Genomic DNA, 21,541 nt, shown 5'->3' on the forward strand with positions numbered 1-21,541 from the left:
GAAGAATATGATTTGCTATTCAGAAAAGACTTGCGACACAGCTTGTTACATGCTTGTCCTAATTATTTATAAAATTCCTCATCAGTATCAATAAAATTTCCACTTAAAAAAAACAAAAATAAAAAAAACAAACATTTTTTTATTTTTAAGAAAGATATACTACCAAAAAAAAAAAAAAAAAAAAAAATGTCTACAAATTCTCACATAGCACCTACACATTTAAAATATTTGTATGCACTAAGATTAATACCACAAACAACATAATAAACACCTCATAACAAACCGTGTCATAGACACGGTAATACCTAATTATATAATAAGTCAGATAATTTAATTATATTTCACGACTATATATCAGTGAAATATCTGCAGTTTATTAAATAACTAAACGAAAAAACGAAAACTGAATAATAAAGAAAAGCTTTGAAGAAGAAGAAGAAAGAAGAGACGCAATGAGCATTCGAAGCATGATAAAAATAAAAGCAGCTTCACCAACAGAAACTCTACAAATAGAAAACGGCCTCTCACTGATTCAACGTGTAAAACTTCTTCTCACAGTTTACCGCGCAGATCTCTCATTCAAACCCATCGACGAATGGCAATTCAAACGTTCTCTTCTCTCTTACCTCAAATACTCACTTCCTAACACAGTGCCCGAGGAAGACCTCGAGATTCACAAATTCAAAGATTTAAAGAAACGCAAACGCAACGACTCCATTGCTTCTGGTGTTCTTTACATTCGTGATTTGGCCTTCATTGATAACAAAACCAAGAAAGTTGATAACTTGAACAGTGAAGACAAGTTTCTGGAATGGAGAGATTCTTTTGTGAACAAGTTGGATGGAATTGAGTTGAGTTTAGAAGGTGTCAAGTTTAAACTCAATGTGAGTTTACCATCCAGTGATGATTTCCATGGGTTGAAAAAGTCTTGGGAAGAATCTTATGCGTTTAGTAATAAAGGTAAGTTTTTTTTTTTTTTTTTTTTTTTTTTTTTTGTAGAAAAAGGTAAAACTATGATATAATTATATAAAATTTGCTTTTTTTTTTATAGGTTATGGTTCTAGAGGTAAACAACAGCCTGATACAATAATTTTGAGAGGTGTTCCATCTAGATGGTTTGCAGAACCCAGAGTTTCTTCCAAGCCTTCTATGCTTGTTACACATACCATTTTCTCTGTATTCGGAAATATAAGGTATGATCAAAATTTCTCACATGTTATTGCATTGTCTAAAAAATTGAGTTTGACTGATCGTTTTAGTGCACAACAATGCACCATTGGCACCTTCGTAGTTTCAAAGACTGGTACCAACACATTCACAGAAAATTAGTAGTAATTCATATGTTCTGTCAGTTGTGTAACATTTAACATAATTGTTTGATCAAGATTCGTGTTCATAGATTATGAAGTTTTAGATTGCTTTCTCAATCTGGGCATGAAATGAGTAGCTTAAATTTGCAGAGGTGTACTGTCTTACATGCTTAAAGTTATATTCTTTACGTTTCCCCCCCTCCTATATTTCTCTTTCTGCTCCTCCCGTCCTCCCTTTAAAGTTTTTGTTTTGCTAATGATAGGTTATCGTGTGTTTTCTTTTAATATTAGAGCATGTAGTGGTACCTGTTTGTTGATGAAATGAAGTTGTAATCTTTCTTGCTCTGATCCGTTCTTTCTAATGACGCAAACTAATTGTATACTGGTTTGATATTTTTTTTTTCGCAACTGGTGCCAAATAGGAATCTTAACGTTGCTAGCGACGATGATCTAGGTGAAAATGTAAAAGAGGGTAGTGATGACATTGTTTCGGGTCTCCAGTGCAAGGTTGTGGTTCAGTTTGAGAAACATGAAGATTTCTCAAATGCTCTGAAGGTGTTATGCGGGCGGTCAATGCTAAAGGTACAGAGTTGGTTTTTCTTTCAGTTTCTAATGTATGTAATCCTATCTTGAAGTCCACCACTTATAGCCATTATAGGTGGATTAGCTGTCTACTTACGTAAGTGATGCACTAACTGAACAGGCACATTAACATTTTTTTTTTCAACCAAAACCCATCGGTTCATAAGTTGAATTGCAGGGTTGCATTTTGTTTGTGAAATTGTTCATATCTGAATAGTTAATTAATATAATACACATTGATATTGATCAGGAAGGGTCGCACCTTAGAGCCGACTATGAAGCCACTTGGGACAGGAATGATTTTTTCCGAAACACAGTGCAACGGGCAGCAAGAAATCAGATACCGGAAAGAAGTCACATGCAATCAACAGCCACAAGACAATATGAAAATGAAACTCCAAGGTTTCTACCACATATTGCACGCTCTAGTTCCAATGGTGCATACTCAAAGAGGTTTAAGGTGAATTTCTTTGTCATTTGCAGTTAAAAAGTTAGACTCCTTTCTTTTTTCTTTTTGGCAAGCATTTTATTTTGTTAAAGTTTCATCAATTATGAATTACGGAAAAGTATGTTGAGGAAACCTAAGAATATAGGGGAAAATACAAAAGGACGTACACTCAAAGGCTAATCACAGACACACACCTCCACCAAGAATCTAGGCATATGAAATCCTCCCATCTAGTTATGGCTAGAACAAACAAGATTAATCTGGGTGGGGGGGACTAAACCATCGGGAAATCCTGTTTCTATGCCCTTAAATGACGCTGGGTATGCTTCAACGATATGCTCTACAATATTGGAATGAGACCACACCAATCTCCATGTATGCTTACCACTGCACGTAAATATCCCAGTCTTACCAGGAATAAACCGATTAATACAGATTCTTATTATAAGAGTGTGACCAGACTTGCCAACAAGAAGAGCAACGAAATCACAATGGTTCAAACTTCAAAGTATGCCTCTAAGTCTCTAACGTTCCCAAGCATTTGTTTTTTATCATTGTATTTGGGTAGGCAACTCTTTAGGATGCAATGTAGCTAAACATTTTGAATTAGTTAAATGAATTGAGAAGTTTTATGAACCTCGTGCAGGACTAGAGGGTTGGGATAAAACGCGTGAAGAAGCTTTCAGAGGCTCCAGAGATCAATAAGAGTTGTAATATGTTGAATTCACCTGCACAATGATTTTCAGGATTTTTTAGCTCTCGTTATTTGCACAAACGTCCCCAAGGTTTTGTGTATTATGTTGCATGTTTCTTCTCCAATAGTTGTTTCTTATGAATTTGACGATGTACAAATGTACAATGTCCCATTAACAAAAAAATCTCTGTAGTTACCTAAAAAAAATAGTTCGCAGTTTCCAGGTATACCATTATACACATGTGCTGTTATATGATTGAAGAGCACAAATGCAATTTTGCGTGTCAAAGCTACCGACAGCTTAGAATTGAGCCGTCAGTTGGAAAAATGTCACAATCAGCTAAATTTTGTGTCTACCAAAGGTAGTGCTTATGCATATTTTATGTATTAAACAATCTCAAAATTTTGACTGGCGGCGTGGTTATGTATTTACCACTTAAATCCTGGTCAGCTGAAATATACGAGATATCAAAAACATGAATAAGCAACATGTTCTTCAGATGGGAAGTCGCTAAATACAAGGTGAAATGAATCTAATCAATAAGATAGCAACAGAGGGTGCAGATTACATTGTTGGGAAGTCAGGATTTTTTGTTACACTTGGTTATTTTTCTGGATGACAAGTGGATGTGAATCTCTGCCACTTGTAATGACACTCTCGCCACCTTAACCATTCTCATTCCTATATGTAGTTATCTCCTTAACTTTCTGCTTTCATATCATCTTGTGGTAGTAAGAGTGAAAGAAGATTGTCACTAAAATTTTATTAGCAGTGAGTAAGAATGAGGAAAATTTCATTTGGTTGTCTTTTACTGTTTGTGCTACTGATTTTTGCACAGGGTGAGTCCTTCATATAATGCCTGTGTTTTGCGTTATCTTATTTATGCAGTGAATTATCTCATTGGTGTTTTTGTCATTTTCAGAGGAGATGGAGTTGGTTGGAGCTAGGAGGCCACATGTAAGATACTGTCGGACCCCAAGCCATGGGTACAAAGGTATGTGTTTTAGGCACGTCAACTGTGGACTAGTGTGCAGAAATGAGGGTTTTGCTGGTGGCTCTTGCCAAGGACTCAGGCGTCGCTGCTTCTGTGTCAAGCCTTGTTGATCCTCTATACATGAGCTATACTTATGAATTAGCTTTCAGCTCGAAACTAGAACGAATACTATGTAATAATGAATGTAATAATAATAAACACTCCTATCTATCTTCCTAAGCTATGTGTTTCACAGCCTCACAGGTTCATAAGTTTCATCTCATCTCATTTGCTTTTCCAGTATATACATGAGGCCATGAGGGGATGGTTATATGAACTCTACCTTATATCAACTCAATTGAAATATATTAATTTTGTCATAAGTTTCATCTCAAAATATCAACTCAATTGAAATATATTAAATTTTGTCAAAAGTTTTTATAAAATTAAAAAAATCTAGACCGTTGGATAATTTCATAACATTCCATATATTTTTTAAATGGAACTAATTTTTTGTGAATTTTTGTGAAGATGATCTCTATTGTCTGGAGAGTTTCTCTACTAAAAATCAGTTTTTAATTCATTCAGTTTCTAATTCATTGCATTTAGTGGTGGAATAATTTTGCAGTTATTATAGAGTGGAGTTCATATAACCATCCCCATACAAAAGTAGTTAAACATTCAAGAAAAAAGGAGAAAATGGATTGCCTGAGAATTATTGCAAAATCAGGAGAATGCCTTCAGGAATGTAGTATTCTTGGTCCTAGCCGAAATCACAAAACAGATAACAAAATTGTATGTATCGCCTGAGTCATTCTAAAAGAAACAAGAAAAAAGGAAACACAAAACGGCACCAGGCCTGATGAATCTTCTTAAGCTAATTTTCAAGATTTGATATTGATTGCACTACTCTTCAATTCTTCATGGTCTTGTAACTCTTCCGATATATTCTTTTTCCTTGATTGATCTTGTCAAGTTCATGTCCCCATGTTTGAATGTCGGCAAGAGATACCACCAAATAGAGGTACAAACTACAGCAAACGACCTTCCATACATGATAATATGATCACCAATACCACGACCATAAGCCAGTTATAATTACCAGCAGTCTGTAACATACTATTATTTTTCTTTACATTCATTATACTTCCTTTGGAGTTTAATTTCCTACCAACATGGTTGGGTTTATCCTGTTTTTCATGATCTCTCAACTTCACCACAATGGGTATCCAATCTTTGGCATTAGAGTAACCAAATCGCACCATCAATAAGCCTTCTTGATCAGAACCCATAGGGCGTCATGCAATGATGAGTATTTAACTTTTACAGAGTTAAGTGATCCCCCAAAACAGCACATTCTTTTGCCTGTCACCTTTTACACAACATAAAACGTCAGTATGTCTTGTGAGGTGTGATAGTTAGACAAGTTATTACTTTATACAGGAATAGTTTCCAAAGTGCTCACCGTAAATACTCCTTTGCTACCCTTTAGTCCTTCTGGTCAAAATTTTGATCATCCTTCATGTACTTCTCCTGCACTGCTGCTACTGTGGAGCTGCTTTGTCAAGAAAAAACAATCCAATCTTGTCCTATAATATCAGTTAAAGAGTGAAAAGGGATTGTATACCCTTTCTACATACTTTTAAGTTCTATACGGTTAGGGTTAACAGCCATTCATTTGCATCAATTTTGATAACATCTAGTTCTCAGAGCTGGTATATTGCTTCTCTAGTTCTCTCAACCATGCTACAATACTGGGCCATGTTATCAACACATCAAATTGGCATATCATATGGAACAATAAACTTTATTACAAGATCTCCCTAGTGCAACATAATAAATGCCGGTTCCAATGAGATTATCCTGAAAAAGGTTAGCTGTCAGACGGAACTAGTATCTAATTGTTAGGCCATTTCACCATTTGCATTTAAAAGTAAATTGGGAACAAGACAACATTTTGAGTTTATGGTAAGGGGATATAATGGTATAACACTATGACTAAGCATCTCATTGGGGAAAGAAAAGAAAGGATATCTGTTGTAGTCCCAATCAAGAGGAGCGGCTGCAATTTTGCTGAACTCAACTGCACTCCCTTCTATGCTAGCAAATATATATCCATTGCTCTTGTCAATCAGCTTCACAAGATTCCCCACACTCTCCTGATCCTGAAAACAGCCCATGAAAGGATTGAAGAAATGTTACATAAAATCACAGGAAACGGATGGAAATGGGCATACTTGAATATCCAAGGTAGTGAAGTTGACCAAACTAAAGTCTTCTACCACTTCACAGAGCTCCTTCGTTAGCTTCCTGCAATCAGAGTTTCAGAACAACTATACTTCAAACGGACAAACCGAAAAGGTAGTACCATTACTTGCAGTCGGTTATGTTACATCTAGTCACAAACGGATTTCAGTTACTGTAAGACACACACCAAATACGGTTTACCACATCACCACGGAATTGTCTAAAATCCAATGAAGAATTTTTTTTCTTAAGAAAAGAAAGGAACATAGAATCCAGTAAATTTAAAAAAGAACGGAGAGTATCTAACTTGTTCAAACTCTTTAGAATATTTTTGAGTATCTTGAGTACATGTTACTATGTTAGTACTTAGTATACTTTTGGTTCTGTGGAGGACTTGTGATAAACCCAGGGATCTCAATCTTCTTTCTTCTTTTCTTGAATAAACAAAACTTCCATTGGTAGTCGAGCAATTGGCAGCCTAGTCAACTCATCCTTTACAATGGTATTATGGGCAGCTAATAAGCCATTATGTCTCCTGTTACCATTTCTGTTGCATGGGTACGCCCTAATTTCCTCTGTATCGCGTACCCGTGTCCTGCGGACACTGGTACGGACACCCGGACACAAGCAAAACAGATCCTAATTCTCAGATCTCGCCGTGTCCAAATCGTTGTACCCATGTCCAAACCAGACACTCCGTCCCGTACCCATCCAACACAGGTTACCATTCTACAGTGCTTTAATAAATCATGAAATTAAAAAAGTATATAAACGCCGAGTAACCTAATATACCTCAAGGCCTCAAGTGTCAAGTAGGCTGTTAGCAATACAAGCCAAAGACAAGACATAAGCATCAAGTATGCTATACCAAACTTTTATAGTAGGGAAGGATTAATTCAACAAAAAGGCATGAAGAAATACAATTTTAATGAAAAGGGAATGGTATGTGGTCCCATCAATTATACATTATGCAAAGAAATTACTCGAATAAGGTTTTATGATATACTGGATAATGGAATCAAGCCTATCCATTTGGTAACATCCATTCCATCATGGACTAGATATTGAGATTTAAGTTTAGGAGAGAAATTAAACCTTATCTAGTTTTTTTTTTTTGATAGTTTCAACTTTATTCTCTAATCCCTTAAATTCCCCATTTCCCTGTGAAGGTGGGAATCGAACCCAAACTCCCAGTCTCGATCAGTAGACCGCGGCACACCTTCACAGTAGACCTTAACTAGATTTATCTACAAATAACATATAATTTCCTGCATTTCACAACTGTATAATTATCACAGAAAGCAACGATTTGTTCCATATAAAGTGAATATTAACTCATTAACTAAGCATCACCTATATTTAGCAGAGGATCTTGATCAAGGTGGTATTGGAGGTAAGATAAATCTTGGACATCGGTATAGTAGTCGAGGTTAAAAGCTGAAACATAACAAACAATAGAATTAACAGAGAGATGCAGTACTTAAAAGAATGAACGGTGCTTTAATTTGTCATTAATATTTGACTAATTAGAAGTTCTTTACCACACCTAGCTTCCCAAAACTCTCAATGAGATCGATCTTAGACAAGACATTTATGTGAGGGAGTTCAAGCTGTAGCATGATTGATAATGAGAGAAGCAATGCGCTAACATATTTCCCAGGGTCACTACACAGATGGGAATCAACCAAGAGTACTGCAGTCAGCTGCATAAAAGAAAAAAGGAACCCAATGAATCTATTAATAACACTGACAATGCGAAGATATAATGTCAGGTTACATAATTCGTCACAGAAACTCAATTGAAAAACAAAAGTAAAAGCTACTTAAAGTGTACAAAAACGTACCCTAAGATCTAATTTCTTTATGAGTTTCATGATAACATTTTTGGCATTTGAATGGAGGAAAAACAATTCAACTTGGCCAGGAAAATCGAAGAGAAGATAGTGATCTGCAAAAATTAGAATACAATTAGAAACACAGTCAGGTTGTCAGATAAACATAATTTAGATATTTATCGATAATTAAATTTTGTAGACGAAAACAAAATATATTAGAACAACATCAATGATCTTAGTCCAAGAGTCTCATTTAAATCATATTATATACTAACCTTTGATAAGAGGTTCCAGTTTGGACTCTAACCAATCAATATTCTTCTCCAAGTAATCCATACAATATACAAGACCTAGATGGACACAAAAAAAAACATTACGGCATTTCCTCTCATGCATGACAAAACAGAAGCTCTAAAATTCAAAATCACTAGAGGTGTAGATTTGGTGCATTTATATCATCAGTCAAGATGGATTTTTGTTGGTACACTGTCCTTGCCTGATGAAACCTCAGATTAGAACTAAGATTTAATTGGTCATGAAGTAACCATAGAGCATGGCTTACCTCCATTAGGCCCAAGAGAATGTTCGGACATGACATCACTGAGCTTTATAAGGTCCTCAATATTGGCCGCACACTCATACCTATCTAATGTCAAGGAAAATTCAACAAAGCACTAACCAAAATGAGAAAAGTTAATGTTTTTATTTTCCTTCTGATGGCTGCATTATAAGACAACCTAAACAGAGCACATTATATGGACTGGATACGGTAATGCATCATTTGCAGGATCCAAATTGATAACAGCTACCTTCCTGCACGAAAAAGAATCAATTGCATGTCATCAATAGACATACGCAGCTGGAAAACCATTTAAATTTTCTATTGATCCCCAGGACACTATCACTACTCCAGTTTTGCAATATAAGCGCACTCAAATGCTGTCAATGAATAACAATTTACAGAGAATGATGCTCCACAATCTATATTGACAATAGTTTAAACACAAAGAGAGATTCAGTTTACAGCACTCATTTATTTGTTGGACCCCCAAACCCCTTGGCCCAATATATATATGGCATTGATAAGAAATTTGTTATACCAAATTCTACTAGTATACTGCGTGGCAATGGGGAGTGAGTAGAGCTGCGGGGGAGAGAGAGAGTTGGGTGATGCAGGGGAGAGAGAGATGGGTGAAGAAGAAAGGTATTTGGGCGAAAAAAAAAAGGAGAGAGAAGATAAGGACAAACAGACAGAAACCAATCAAGTTGGTTTTTGTCCGCATAGCCCCCCTGCCAAAATCGTTCGCTCCGCTCACTCGAAAATACGGCCTATCAGGTAAGGGGTGAGAGTGTATTGCATAGCAGAGTCTATAACCAAGGCTCTAGATGCCAATGCACCCATAATTCCGCGTACTCTAAGAGCATTTGCAATGCAAGTCATAACTTTCACCCCCTCTATCACCACCACCTCCTCACTTTTCACCCTCTATCACCAACCCTGATAAACAAGGTGAAGCTGCAAATGCAAAGGTGATAAAAAATCTCTGGACGGGATGTTAGATTCCGTCTGGAGTTTTTTTATCACGAGGCCGGAATGTAACATCCCGTCGATATTTTATATAAGGCGGGATGTAACATCCCGTCCCGATGGCTCAATACCAACAGACGCGAGCAGGGCTCCATTTTCACTTCATTTCCAGCCAAAAATTCGATTTTGTAGCCTCCATTCACAACCTTTGAACACAAATTTCCATTCATAATGACTTCTCCATCCCCCAACCCATCCCCACCAAGCTCACCACATCAAGAGCATTCCCGATGGTTTGGAAATGTCAAAATTTCCAAAAAAGGGGCAAAAGGATCGTCGTCGAGAACGCGTAATGTGGGCGAGGAGGACCGAAATTGAACTTGGGTTTAATTTTCCACCGCGTTATTGAAATCGAGGACCACCCACCATTAAAGCGTCAACATCGGTCCGACCACATAGCAAATCGAGTGGCGGAATCTCAAGTAAGTTTTTGATTTTTTTTTTAAGTTAATTATTATTATTTATGTTAGTTTATATCAAGTTTGTTGTTGTTTGAATTTGTCGTATTATTTTAGTTTGAATTTGTATTAGTTTATATCAAGTTTGTTGTTGTTTGAATTTGTCGTATTATTTTAGTTTGAATTTGTATTAGTTTATATTAGTTTATTTTAGTTTGAATTTGTCGTATTATTTTAGTTTGAATTTGTATTAGTTTATATTAGTTTATTTTAGTTTGAATTTGTCGTATTATTTTAGTTTGAATTTGTATTAGTTTATATTAGTTTATTTTAGTTTGAATTTGTCGTAATTATTATTTTTTTTTGAATTTGTATTAGTTTATATTAGTTTATTTTAGTTTGAATTTGTGTCGTTATTATTTTAGTTTGAATTTGTATTAGTTTATATTAGTTTATTTTAGTTTGAATTTGTCGATTATTTTTTAGTTTGAATTTGTATTAGTTTATATTAGTTTATTTTTAGTTTGAATTTTATCATTATTATGTGTTTTGTTGAATGTAGGAAGTACACTTATGGAAAGTCGTTGTGCACTTTCAAATGTTAATGTCGTGGTGGCGTTGTATGAAATCAAAAACGGATCCTAATTTTGTCCACGATTACCGATATTATATCCGCCACACCATTTGGGAGTTTTTAATTGTAATTTGGGACAAAATGATCAGCGTTGTTGTTTGGGATAGTTGGCGGTGGTGGCCAACTACCCACACATTTCATTTCCCATGGGGTGAGCTTGGGATTACCCCTCTTGATTTCCACAATGCTCACGGGTATCCCAATTGGTTATGGAGATGCCGTTCCTTTTGATGAAACTTTAGAGGTTTTACTACGGCGATGAGTTTCTTTGAATGTTTTGATTTGGTTGAAGATGATGAGCAAGACGAGTTTTGAGATTATCGGCTGAAAGCGGTTTAAGGGAGGAGCTATAAATATGAGTTGGTTTACGGTGAGATATTTGAATAGACTCAAGGAGAAGCCGAAAGACTATCATATTGGTGAGAGTCGATCCACGGTATGTCGTGCCTTCCTCTTCTACTTTGTTGGTGCGGTATTATTTGGATATCTTGATAGTTATTTACGTGTCGGGTGGATGGCATTTGTCTCCATCGCGAGAGGATGTGGGATTATGACCGGGTCAATCCATCTTAGCATACCTTTACGGTGGCTAGACCTCGCATGGTTGAGGCGAAAGCCGCTAAAGGCAATTTGTCTTGCGGCTTTGTTTGGATTATACCGGTAAGTCTTATTTATTAAGTTATTGTTTCATTTCATTTATTTATCTAATTATTAATGTTGACATGTTTATATATATATTGATATTGTATTTTATCTATTGATGACGGTATTGGTGAAATGAAAGCATTTTAGGTGTGATGCATCCCGTGTTGAAGAGGTTGGAAGAGGATGAGACTCATGACCTGATTCCACGTATTCAAGCATGGGGGCTTCATCGTAGGCAGAGGGGGTATGGGGACCTATCACATAATATTCATAACACTCGTCAGCAGATTGAGCTTTTAGGAGCTAGTCGAATTGAGTGGCAACCCTGGGCCGAGTCCTTCATCTTTCAGACCCCTTATGCGGATATTCCAGATGTTCCAGAGAACACCGAAAGTACCGTGACTATCATATATGTGTCATAGAGCAAGGTTTCTTTCTCAGTGGCGAATGATACTTATAGGGTCAGTCACTGCATGGTACCTTGGGGACAGATGTTGGCGGCAAGTATCTGGAGAGATTGTTATACCTTACCCACCACCTATGGATATGGCGACCTCGATATTCTTCCCGGCCGTTCTTTCACACTATAGAGCAAACCCAAATGAGTGGCCGGGCGCATCGACTTTCGGTTTTACGGTGACTATGACTTATATTGGAAGAGGGTTGGTCGAGGTCTCTTGCTAGGTGCGTTATACGGGGCACCAATTTTGAAGGGTTACTTACGGAGCATTGAGGCCCGACATTCATTTCCCAGAGGAGTGGAGTTGCCACGCATCCGCCCGTGGTGTTTCATGATATTCGGATGCCGCAAAAGAACTCCACGAGATATTTGATGATGATGACCTTTGGCATTGGAGCATGATTACTTCTCAGGGGCAAGATATGAGAATACCTATTCCACCAGTAGATGCCGCAGTGGTAGCAGATTTGTCAGTACAGTTCGAGCAGTTAGCCGAGGTTAGTATGATTTGAATTTATTTATGATTTGTTATTATTAGTATTCACTATAACCCCTAACTTGCATTTGTTTTGTTAAACAGGATGAAGTAAGGTCAGAGCTCCTTAACTACAGCTCTCTCACTTATGCTATCGTGAGTCCTTCATGGAGTCCTCTCTCGTTCAGCGGTTTTGAGTACTTACAAGAAGAACGTGTCGAACTTTGGAGCTTCGAGAGGCGTGTGCAAGAGTTGGAGAATGCTTTGGAAGTGGAGTACCTCAAGCTCAAGCTCAACCGGAGAGGCTTAACGCGCGGGGGGAGAGCTCTTCGACCGGCCCTTCGTAGGGGAGGAGGTCTCGATAGATATTTTTTGTAGTTTGTAATAACCGTAGCCATTACTTGTCTTATGGCGTTTGGGATTGTTGTTTGTAATGAATTTTTGATTAGCGGTTTTTCTTTGATGAGTTTTGGATATGAATATGTCATTAAACAAAGGAGGTTATGTCCAATTTTTAAGAAATTATAAGTTAGTTTTTTTACCGAGTTTACGTGTTAGACTTGGGTGTTGTTCATGATTGTTGTTTGTCTTCTTTATTATTTTCAAAGTATATTAGCGTGGTTTTATATGAATATGTCAATAAAACAAATGAGGTTATGGCCAAAAAAAATTAAAACTTATAAGTTCGTATGTTTCCAAAAATGGAACATTCGTTTATTTCGTTCACATTTGTTTCACTCATTTCTGTCATTGTTGAAACAAACAAATTTTTAGTTTGGAATATCACTCATTTTGCGGTGGTTTGGTTCGGCCAGGTTCCCCGACAGAATAGTGTATGGGGATACCGAGACGAATGTAACATCCCGCTCGGTTTTTAGACCGAGGCGGAATGTAACATCCCGTCCCGGTTTTTAAGCCCTCCTCCCGCACATTTTACTATTCCAAACAATGCAATTATGGATGGTGGCCCATTTGGAATTATTGAGGGTACATGGATAGACATTTGGATACAATGTTTGTCACTGGAGAGTGAACAAAAATCTAATAAAATGTGTTGTCAATTGGTAAGTGGACCAAAATCAAAGTATCACATGTGACCTTATCATATGTGACCTTACCTTTCATATTTCGTTTTACTCTTCTATCTTTTATATCAAACAAACAACATAGCCATCTTCTTCCCCACAACCAAGCTAAAAATAGGAAAAATGTTTAGAGAAGAAAGAATTACATATAACCAAAGGTTATGGGAGGATCTAGTAGTAATAGTTAGATCTTACGGTTTCACCGATTAGATCTTACGTACTTCTACTTGAAGATGACTACATGGAAAGAGTAAGAGATGAGCATAATGATATGATGAGGCTGAAGGAGGAGGAGGAGGTTGCGGTTATTATCCACCTTTGGGGCATTAATGACTCAAGCAGCCATTGAAATTGAAGATGTGGATCTGGACAAAACGCGGTGGATCGCGGCATGCGCAGAGTACACGTTTAGAGATGGTGGTGATTTCGATAAACAAAAGATAATGAGGGATTACTTCACAACACCTTGTAGGTGGCCTCCTCATAAGTTTAGGCGAAGGTACGGGATGACAAGAGAGCTTTTTATGTATATGTTGCATACCGTTGCATCATTCGACGATTACTTTAAAGACAAGGTGGATGGATTGGGTCGGCAAGCATTTCGGGTTACAAAAGGGACTAGGCTGCAGTTGCACAATTAGCAACCGGTTGTTCTTCCGATTCAACGGATGAGTATTTACAAATTGGAGATTCCACACAAATGTATCTATGAAGCGTTGGTGCAAGGCAATTATCACGGCGTTTGAGGAAGAGTACTTGAGACGACCAAGTGAAGCGGAATAATTAATCGCTAGGATATTAGCTGAAAATGCGCAAAGGGTTTTCCAGGGAATGCTTGGATCAATCGATTTGTATGCACCGTGGAAGAATTGCCCAAGTGGATGGGCTGAACACATGTAGGGTACAAGAAGGAACCAACTTTGATACTTGAAGCCGCTTCTTGGATAAACATTGTTGGATCCGCATTGCATTGCTTCGGCCTACCAGTTCGCGATAATGACATTAACGTGCTTCATCGTTCTCATGTTTTGAATCATTAGAGCAAGGTGAGGCTCCTAACATTGCATTTAATGTGAATGGTAATGACTATGATATGGGATATTATCTTGCTGATGGTATTTACCCAAAATGGGGCACATTTGTTCAAGCCATTCGTTATCCAAGAAATAAGCATGAAAAGATCTTTACTCAACGTCAAGAAGCTGCAAGAAAGGATGTTGAAAGGACGTTTGGAGTTTTGCAGGCACGATGGCATATTGTTAAGGCTTCTGCGCGTTGTCATAGTGTTGTTGTTCTTGGAGATATAATGAAGGCATGCATTATAATGCATAATATGATTGTTGAGAATGAACGTGAAAGTGGAGTTTGGAATTGGAAAGGTCAGAGGAAAGAAACAATACCGCTCTTTCAGGAAGATGATGGTTTTCATTTTGTCTATCAGATGATTGAAGCAAGAAATAAGATCGAAATGAAGTTACACATACTAATCTTCAAAAGGACTTAGTTGAACATGTTTTTAATTGACCGGCATTGAAGAAAACAGCCAGATCCGGTACCAATTTATGATCCAAATTGGTCGGATCCAGATGAGGGAGAAGGAGGCGAAAATTAAAATGGAAATGAAAATGTATTTCCTATGTATTTCCTAACGTGAACTATTAAGTTCCAACGTATTTCCTATGTATTTCCTATGTATTTCCTAACGTGAACTATTAAGTTCCAACGTATTTCCTATGTATTTCCTAATGTATTTCCTAATGTATTTCCTATGTAGTTCCAACGTATTTAATCAGTTGTATTTTAATGAACTATATTACAATGTATTTTAATTTGATTGGTAATTGTATTTCTATGAAAATAATTATATTGGACAGAACATACATAGTGCATTAATTAAAAAAAAAACAGTTAGATAAAAATACATAGTTCATTAATTAAAAATACAATGAAATTAAAATACATAGTGCATTAATTAAAAAGACAGTGAAATTAAAATACATAGTGCATTAATTAAAATACATAGTGCTTTAATTAAAATAAAATACTAGATAATTAAAATACATAAGCTTAGTTAGAGCTAGAACCACCTCTAGCCCTTCCCCATTCAGCACGTATTTCAGCTTGTTGTTGCTCGATTATAAAAGCGGTATCGGGATGGAGGACACTTGTATCGGTCGCTAAAATCTTAGCTTCATATTGCATCTTTTGAAGCCGATTTTTTCCAATTGAACCTGATTTTTTTTCTGCTTGAATCCGATTTTTTTTCTTCTCTTGCCATCACAGTTCTTTGACCATATGCAAGTTCCCTTTCCCTAAGTTCTAAGCATTTTTTGTGTTTCATTTGCATCCTGTGCAAATGTATCCTCTAAACGTGTAAAGTAACCCTCCAACATACCAAATGATTTTTCTTGGTTCCTTTTGGACTTGGCTTTCTTCGATCCAAGAGGACGCTCCATTTCTTTTGGACGCTCTATTTCTTGAGAACCCTCCAATTCAACTCCACCAACACTTGGTGAATTAGAAGTTGAATCTTCACCATCATTTTTATGACCTTTTCCCTTTGTGGGGCGGCTTGACCTTGCCTCAAAAAAACGTTACTCCACTTTGGATTATCCTTGAGTATAACGTAACAATGATCAAGTGAAAAAGCCGATTTTTTTTTAGAAGTTGGTACGTCATCCTTGCCTCGGACAACTAAAAAAAAAAAATGGTGGTAATTAGACTAAAATAATCACTAGGACTAAGATAATTAAACTGCAATAATAATTAGACTAAGATAATAATTAGACTAAGACTAAAATGGAAATAATAAATACACTAAGATAATTAGACGAAGACGGAAATAATTAGACTAAGACTAAGATAATCAATAAATTCCAAATTGACAACGTTGTAATTACCCGGCTTTGTATTGTTGTACCACTTGCATGTCGAGCCTCCACCGCATTCACAATTGCAACAAATTTGTTCATCATTTTTGAAATATATTTCCACCTTCCGCTAATTGAATCGGAGACCTATCCGACCCATCGCGCTTGATTGAACTTCGTTTGTTACCGCGATTCCAAAATCCTTTTGCATTTTGGAAAGCACCAACAATAGAGTCTTCACTAATTTTATCCAAAGCAAGACATAGAGCTTGATCATCGGACATGCTAAAGTGAGCTCTCGCTTTTGCTTGAGTGCTACCACTTGCTTGAGATGCTTGAGTTGATGCCATTTGATATTTGGTTTTTAAGAACTGATTTTAAAGAAGAAGAAATATGATATATGATTGTTGGAAGTGTGAGTTGAAATGAAACAAATGTTGTATATATACCAAAGTTTTTATTTTGACCGTTTTTTGACCGTTCGACTTTTTGACCGTTGGTAGCCGTTAGGACTCGGACGGGATGTTGGATTCCGTCACGGTGAGTTTTGTAATCCGGGCGGAATCCAACATCCCGTCCGGTTAACAAGTCGATGATAAACTTCGGTGGTTGGTTTCACCTCGTTTTGAACTGGGGATAATTATCACCTTCATTATCACCCTGCATTGCACAGCAGTTTTGGACCCAAGTAGGTGATAATTATCACTACCCCCTCTCTATCACCTGCATTGCAAATGCTCTAACAAGAGAAAAATCTTTACTCTGTGAAGCCTTATTTCTGATTACTCACAGGTAAATAAAACTACTCACAGGTAACAGTTCCGTTTGGGTCGTTTGGATTTTTGTTTTCCCAATTTTACTCTTATTGTTATTTCTTATTTACAGACTCACAAGGTCTAAGATATAGATTTTGGTATTTAAAAAGGGTATAAATGTCCATTAAACTGTAATTCTTTCAAGTTAACAATTTATGCTGGGCTTTATCACGTATACTAGTAAAACTAGCCATTTGGCCCGGCCTATGGCCGGACTTGCTACATAAATAGCTAATGACTCAAAAGCCTAAAGTCCACTTGAATAAATAATATATGTATATTGATAGCTAATGATTCATTGCATATTTTGTTTGAAGAGTTTATGTTTTTCTATTTTTTTTTTAAAGAGATTGCAAGCTCTCAAATTTTGATCTAGTACGTGTAATGCGTACATTTTTTCTGGCCGATGCATCAACAGTAGCGAAAGACAAATCGATGTCAATTTCAAATCTAGATGAATATCATGATATAGGTGACAATGAATGTTTGTTTGTACACCATATTGCACCATTTGCAATATTGAAGTATTGAGACAAATAATAGTTATCACAACAAAAATGTAATTTCTTTTGATTCCCAAGTCAATTTGATCATTCAGGTTATCTGCTTTGGAGATTGACATTTGCTCCATCAATTCTTTGTACTTAGGACTACTTCAGGAAATTGTTATACATGACAGCTGAATTTTATAGTCTTTCGAAGTAGATGCAAGTTATTTAATCTGATATTGCTTACAATAATAAGAGGCGGCACATCGGATATGTTAATGACTTCAATAGTGGTGATCCATGAAATACTGTATGAAGGAGAAAAAAATAGAAAAATATTGGCATGATCCATGTAATAGTTTTACTTTTAACACTCAATCACAAAATATCTATAAAGGAAAAATTGCGAAAAGAATCGAGGTTTGCCTGCTTTGTTTCTCAAACATTGGCACACCAACAAATATTACCGTAAGGCCTTTTTTCTTTTTGTTTTGGAACAATAGTATAGTAACCTATTTCATAGATAACATTATTGTCGAGTTTTACCTCTCAATTACTATAAGCACGTAAGAGTAGTGATAGGTCGTGGTTTCCCTCGAACATCATAGAATACCACTTTCGCCATTATTAGTTCCAAAGAAAGAGTATGCAACCATCATCTCTAAATGCCAAAGAAGAAAAAGGTGCCTCGTAAGGTATACAGAATGTGGGCCTTCTACTTCCTAAATCAAAAGTGTATAACTTTTTATTCATACCAACAATAGGAATAATCTCCAATATGGCCACCGCCTCACCCAAACTAATGCTCTAGTGTGATTCAACTACAAATCACGCTTCCCGACATAATCAATTTGATATTGGATAAATGAAAGGATTTGCTTGAAGAAGATGACTTAGCCATTGTTCTTGACTCAAAGGATCATCCACGCTGCATCATAGAATTTATTTCACAGAGCCTTCAAATGCTACCTTTGGAGGATTCAAAGCGAGACCTCTTGGTATATCCATCTTGGCCTAGCAAAACACTTCATTATAGTCATACGATTTGATTATGCTTTGGCTTATGGTAGGCTCAATGCAATCAGAGGGAATCCAAATTTACTTGTTTTCATGAAGGAATTGCTATTTGTGAACAACTCATTGGTATCCCAATTCCTCTCACCTCAAAGGTTTTTTAGTGCTTTGGCATCTCACCCTTCCTCATCATACTCGGGTGGATCGTTGTCCCTCGCTACTTTTATCAGCGGCCTCCTTGTTTTGCATTGAGGAAGTATGTTTCTCTTTAACAATTTTGCATTACGCTTTACTTAATTACGCTCAGAGTGCATCCCGTGCTTTCTTATGCTATTTATTCATTTCTCGACTGTGAATCCCGTGGAGGCATTCTTTATCTCCTTTTCACTACATTTTGTTTTGCAGGTTATATTGATTCATGTATACATGCATCACAAGATCCATATGCATTTATCTATACGATGATTCCTATAAAAAATCTATACATACGCATGGATAACTCAGATATATTTGTTAAGTTTATTTACTTCTTGCTTGGTAACTCCTTTGAGTAAACCTAGGTCAGCAATCTACATGACTGCCTAGGTAACGTGTTTGGGTTTGGTTATATATGAACCAAAACTTTGGAGGGCACAATTTATGCTGGGGAATTATTTTGAGGGCTTTGTCCACTTTCTTATTGCCGAATGAAATAGATAACTATGATGCAAAACTTAAATAGAACTTTGTTGTTGCTGCTAACAAAGCTACAAAGGTTTGATGAAGTTCTGCTCACCGGTGGTCATGGCTTTGAAGTGAGACTATATACCAAGACTCTATATGCATTCATTTAATGTCGCTGGCTAGACTCTGGGGGTGTGCCTAGGCCTCTAGTCTTGAGGCACAATAGTTAAACCTTGAGAATAGGCAATGGGCCTAGGGGGCAAAGCGTATCTAGAGCAATCGATGTTGTTATCTAGAGTCCGTGTTACGCCCTATCATACAAAAAGAAAAGTGTTACCGATTGCACACGGACACAAACTTAAGTATGGTAATTATAGAAACAATGACTGTCATCAACTACAAACGCCATTTAGTGGTAAACTGGATCAATTCAAAAGGTGTTTAGGTTGGTGGCGAGGGGGGCATCATACCAAGAGGATGTGTCCACACTAAGGGTATAGATACAACTACAATGAATGTCACCAACACATAAAGCACTTAATTGATGTTTAACCGACATAAATGTAATCGGCTTGAGGAAATTATACTTATCCCATTCAAGTCTGATAAATATAAAACAAATCATCATAAAAGTTCTCTTCCTAATTAAATTCTTAGAATTGTGATACCGCATGTCATAACAAATTTTGCACCATGAGTTCACTTCATAAATGAGAAGGCGACAAAACGGTCCATGACCTTTGCTTATGGAAAGGGTCCATGGCATCTAGCTTTTGATACCTTTAGTTCAGGTTCATAAGTTAGAAGCTTAAGAACCGGTTCTTGAGCTCGATATCTAAAAGGCTACATATATCTTAATGGGGCCCCTATCTTAATTGTAGTTTTTCTCTATATACATGTTCCTACAAACTCAACACAAAGATTTTCTCGACCACCCATTTTACTGAGAGAGTGAACAATGAAGAAACTACCAACATTTTTTTTCATAGATAAAACCCTACGCCTGAACAACCTTACATCAAGCTACCATTGAATGAGAAAGAACTACATATTCAATTTTCAGTAACAATTCTGAACAAATATATTGTACCTTGATGTCACTTCCATGGAAGAGTATGTACTCATACACCTTGTCACTTGAAGGAACTCATTGGCCATCCTTCTTTAGTCCTTCAATTCCAACCGATTTTATCACAAAAAAAAAAAAAATCTTCCCTGTCCGAGATAAAAGAAAATTAAACCAACACGACTACATGTCAAAGCTTATAATAGTAAATTTGAGAGAGAGAGTAATAATTTAAATCAATACTTGTAGTCATGTTGGTTTTAACCATTGGAAAGAAAAATAATATGAGAAAGAAAGGGTTTGTGCCCCGAAAGCAGAAAATCATATAAGAGTTAAGCTACATTAAGAATTAGCACACCGAAAACCTATGGTCCCCGGACACTGTGATGAATTGTGAACAAAGAAACCATTAACAACACCTTCAACGACAAAACCTAGCTCCTCTTCCAATAAAAATGGAGTTGATCCCGTAGGCTTCTCCCATTTCTAGGCGGTGTAACTACAAAGGAGCAAGAACTCGTCGGCGATGTGGCATGCAAACCATGAACAAATCAAAATTCTTCGCCGGTTTCTCCCTCCCCCGCAATATCACCAAACATAAGTTCAAATTTTGTTCCGAAAAAAACACGAGTTTTAAATCTAGCCGATGATTAATTAAGAAAAACTAAATGAAAAAAGAAATTCACACGAATCCTAGCATGTGTTATATTACAGACTTTACCAGATGTAATATTATCCCACTTGAACTTATGGTTGAAAACCTATATCAATCAATTAAGGTAAAAGAATGAACATATTTCTTTAAACAAATGAGAGGATTCCAATACACTACAAAACATTCTTCATACAAAAATATAAATAAATATAACGTTAAATTTGTACTACCACAAAAGCGAATGGATTTCTTCGACGTATTAACATAATATAAAGTACTCTAAGGTAATGCATGTCGGATCAGGTTGTCTTTAATTGAGTGCTTCAAACAATAAACAAACAATCCACCAATGGGATGCACCGACAAAAGAAACTTCGGTGACGATTGAACTGGGTGCATGAAAAGCGGCGAGCAACCACCGGCCCAAGGTACCATCTTATGAGTATTACAAAAAAAATACTCCCTTTCAATAATTCTATTGTTCACTCATGCTTTGTGACCGAAATTTTGTTCTCGCTCCTATTGTTTCGTGGGTTGAGGTGACATTTGTTGTTGATGCGGCTTCAATTGAAACATGTTAAGCTTGTTAGTCTAT

The 21,541-nt window shown here is 36.6% G+C and overlaps 1 protein-coding gene and 1 pseudogene across 2 annotated transcripts; one reads left to right on the top strand and one right to left on the bottom strand.

The window, feature by feature from the left end:
- Nucleotides 1-376: 376 nt before the first annotated feature.
- Nucleotides 377-3,159, top strand: ZCW7. Its single transcript, XM_086592404.1, has 5 exons — nt 377-960; nt 1,052-1,193; nt 1,733-1,892; nt 2,143-2,352; nt 2,987-3,159. Exons 1-5 carry the CDS (start codon nt 453-455, stop codon nt 2,990-2,992), a joined length of 1,026 nt encoding a protein of 341 aa, XP_086448530.1. The 5' UTR covers nt 377-452; the 3' UTR covers nt 2,993-3,159.
- Nucleotides 3,160-5,088: 1,929 nt separating this feature from the next.
- LOC147520897 (GPN-loop GTPase QQT1-like) lies at nt 5,089-9,531 on the bottom strand (annotated as a pseudogene). Its single transcript, XR_015213166.1, has 11 exons — nt 9,407-9,531; nt 8,859-8,903; nt 8,653-8,732; nt 8,366-8,440; nt 8,100-8,203; nt 7,802-7,958; nt 7,609-7,692; nt 6,246-6,318; nt 6,042-6,173; nt 5,474-5,556; nt 5,089-5,380 (listed from the first exon to the last, which is right to left on the bottom strand). The product of XR_015213166.1 is annotated as a GPN-loop GTPase QQT1-like (transcript).
- Between the last annotated feature and the right edge of the window lie 12,010 nt (nt 9,532-21,541).

Source organism: Coptis chinensis, chromosome 2 (genome assembly GCF_015680905.1).
Source record: "Coptis chinensis isolate HL-2020 chromosome 2, ASM1568090v1, whole genome shotgun sequence".
NCBI lineage: Eukaryota > Viridiplantae > Streptophyta > Magnoliopsida > Ranunculales > Ranunculaceae > Coptis > Coptis chinensis.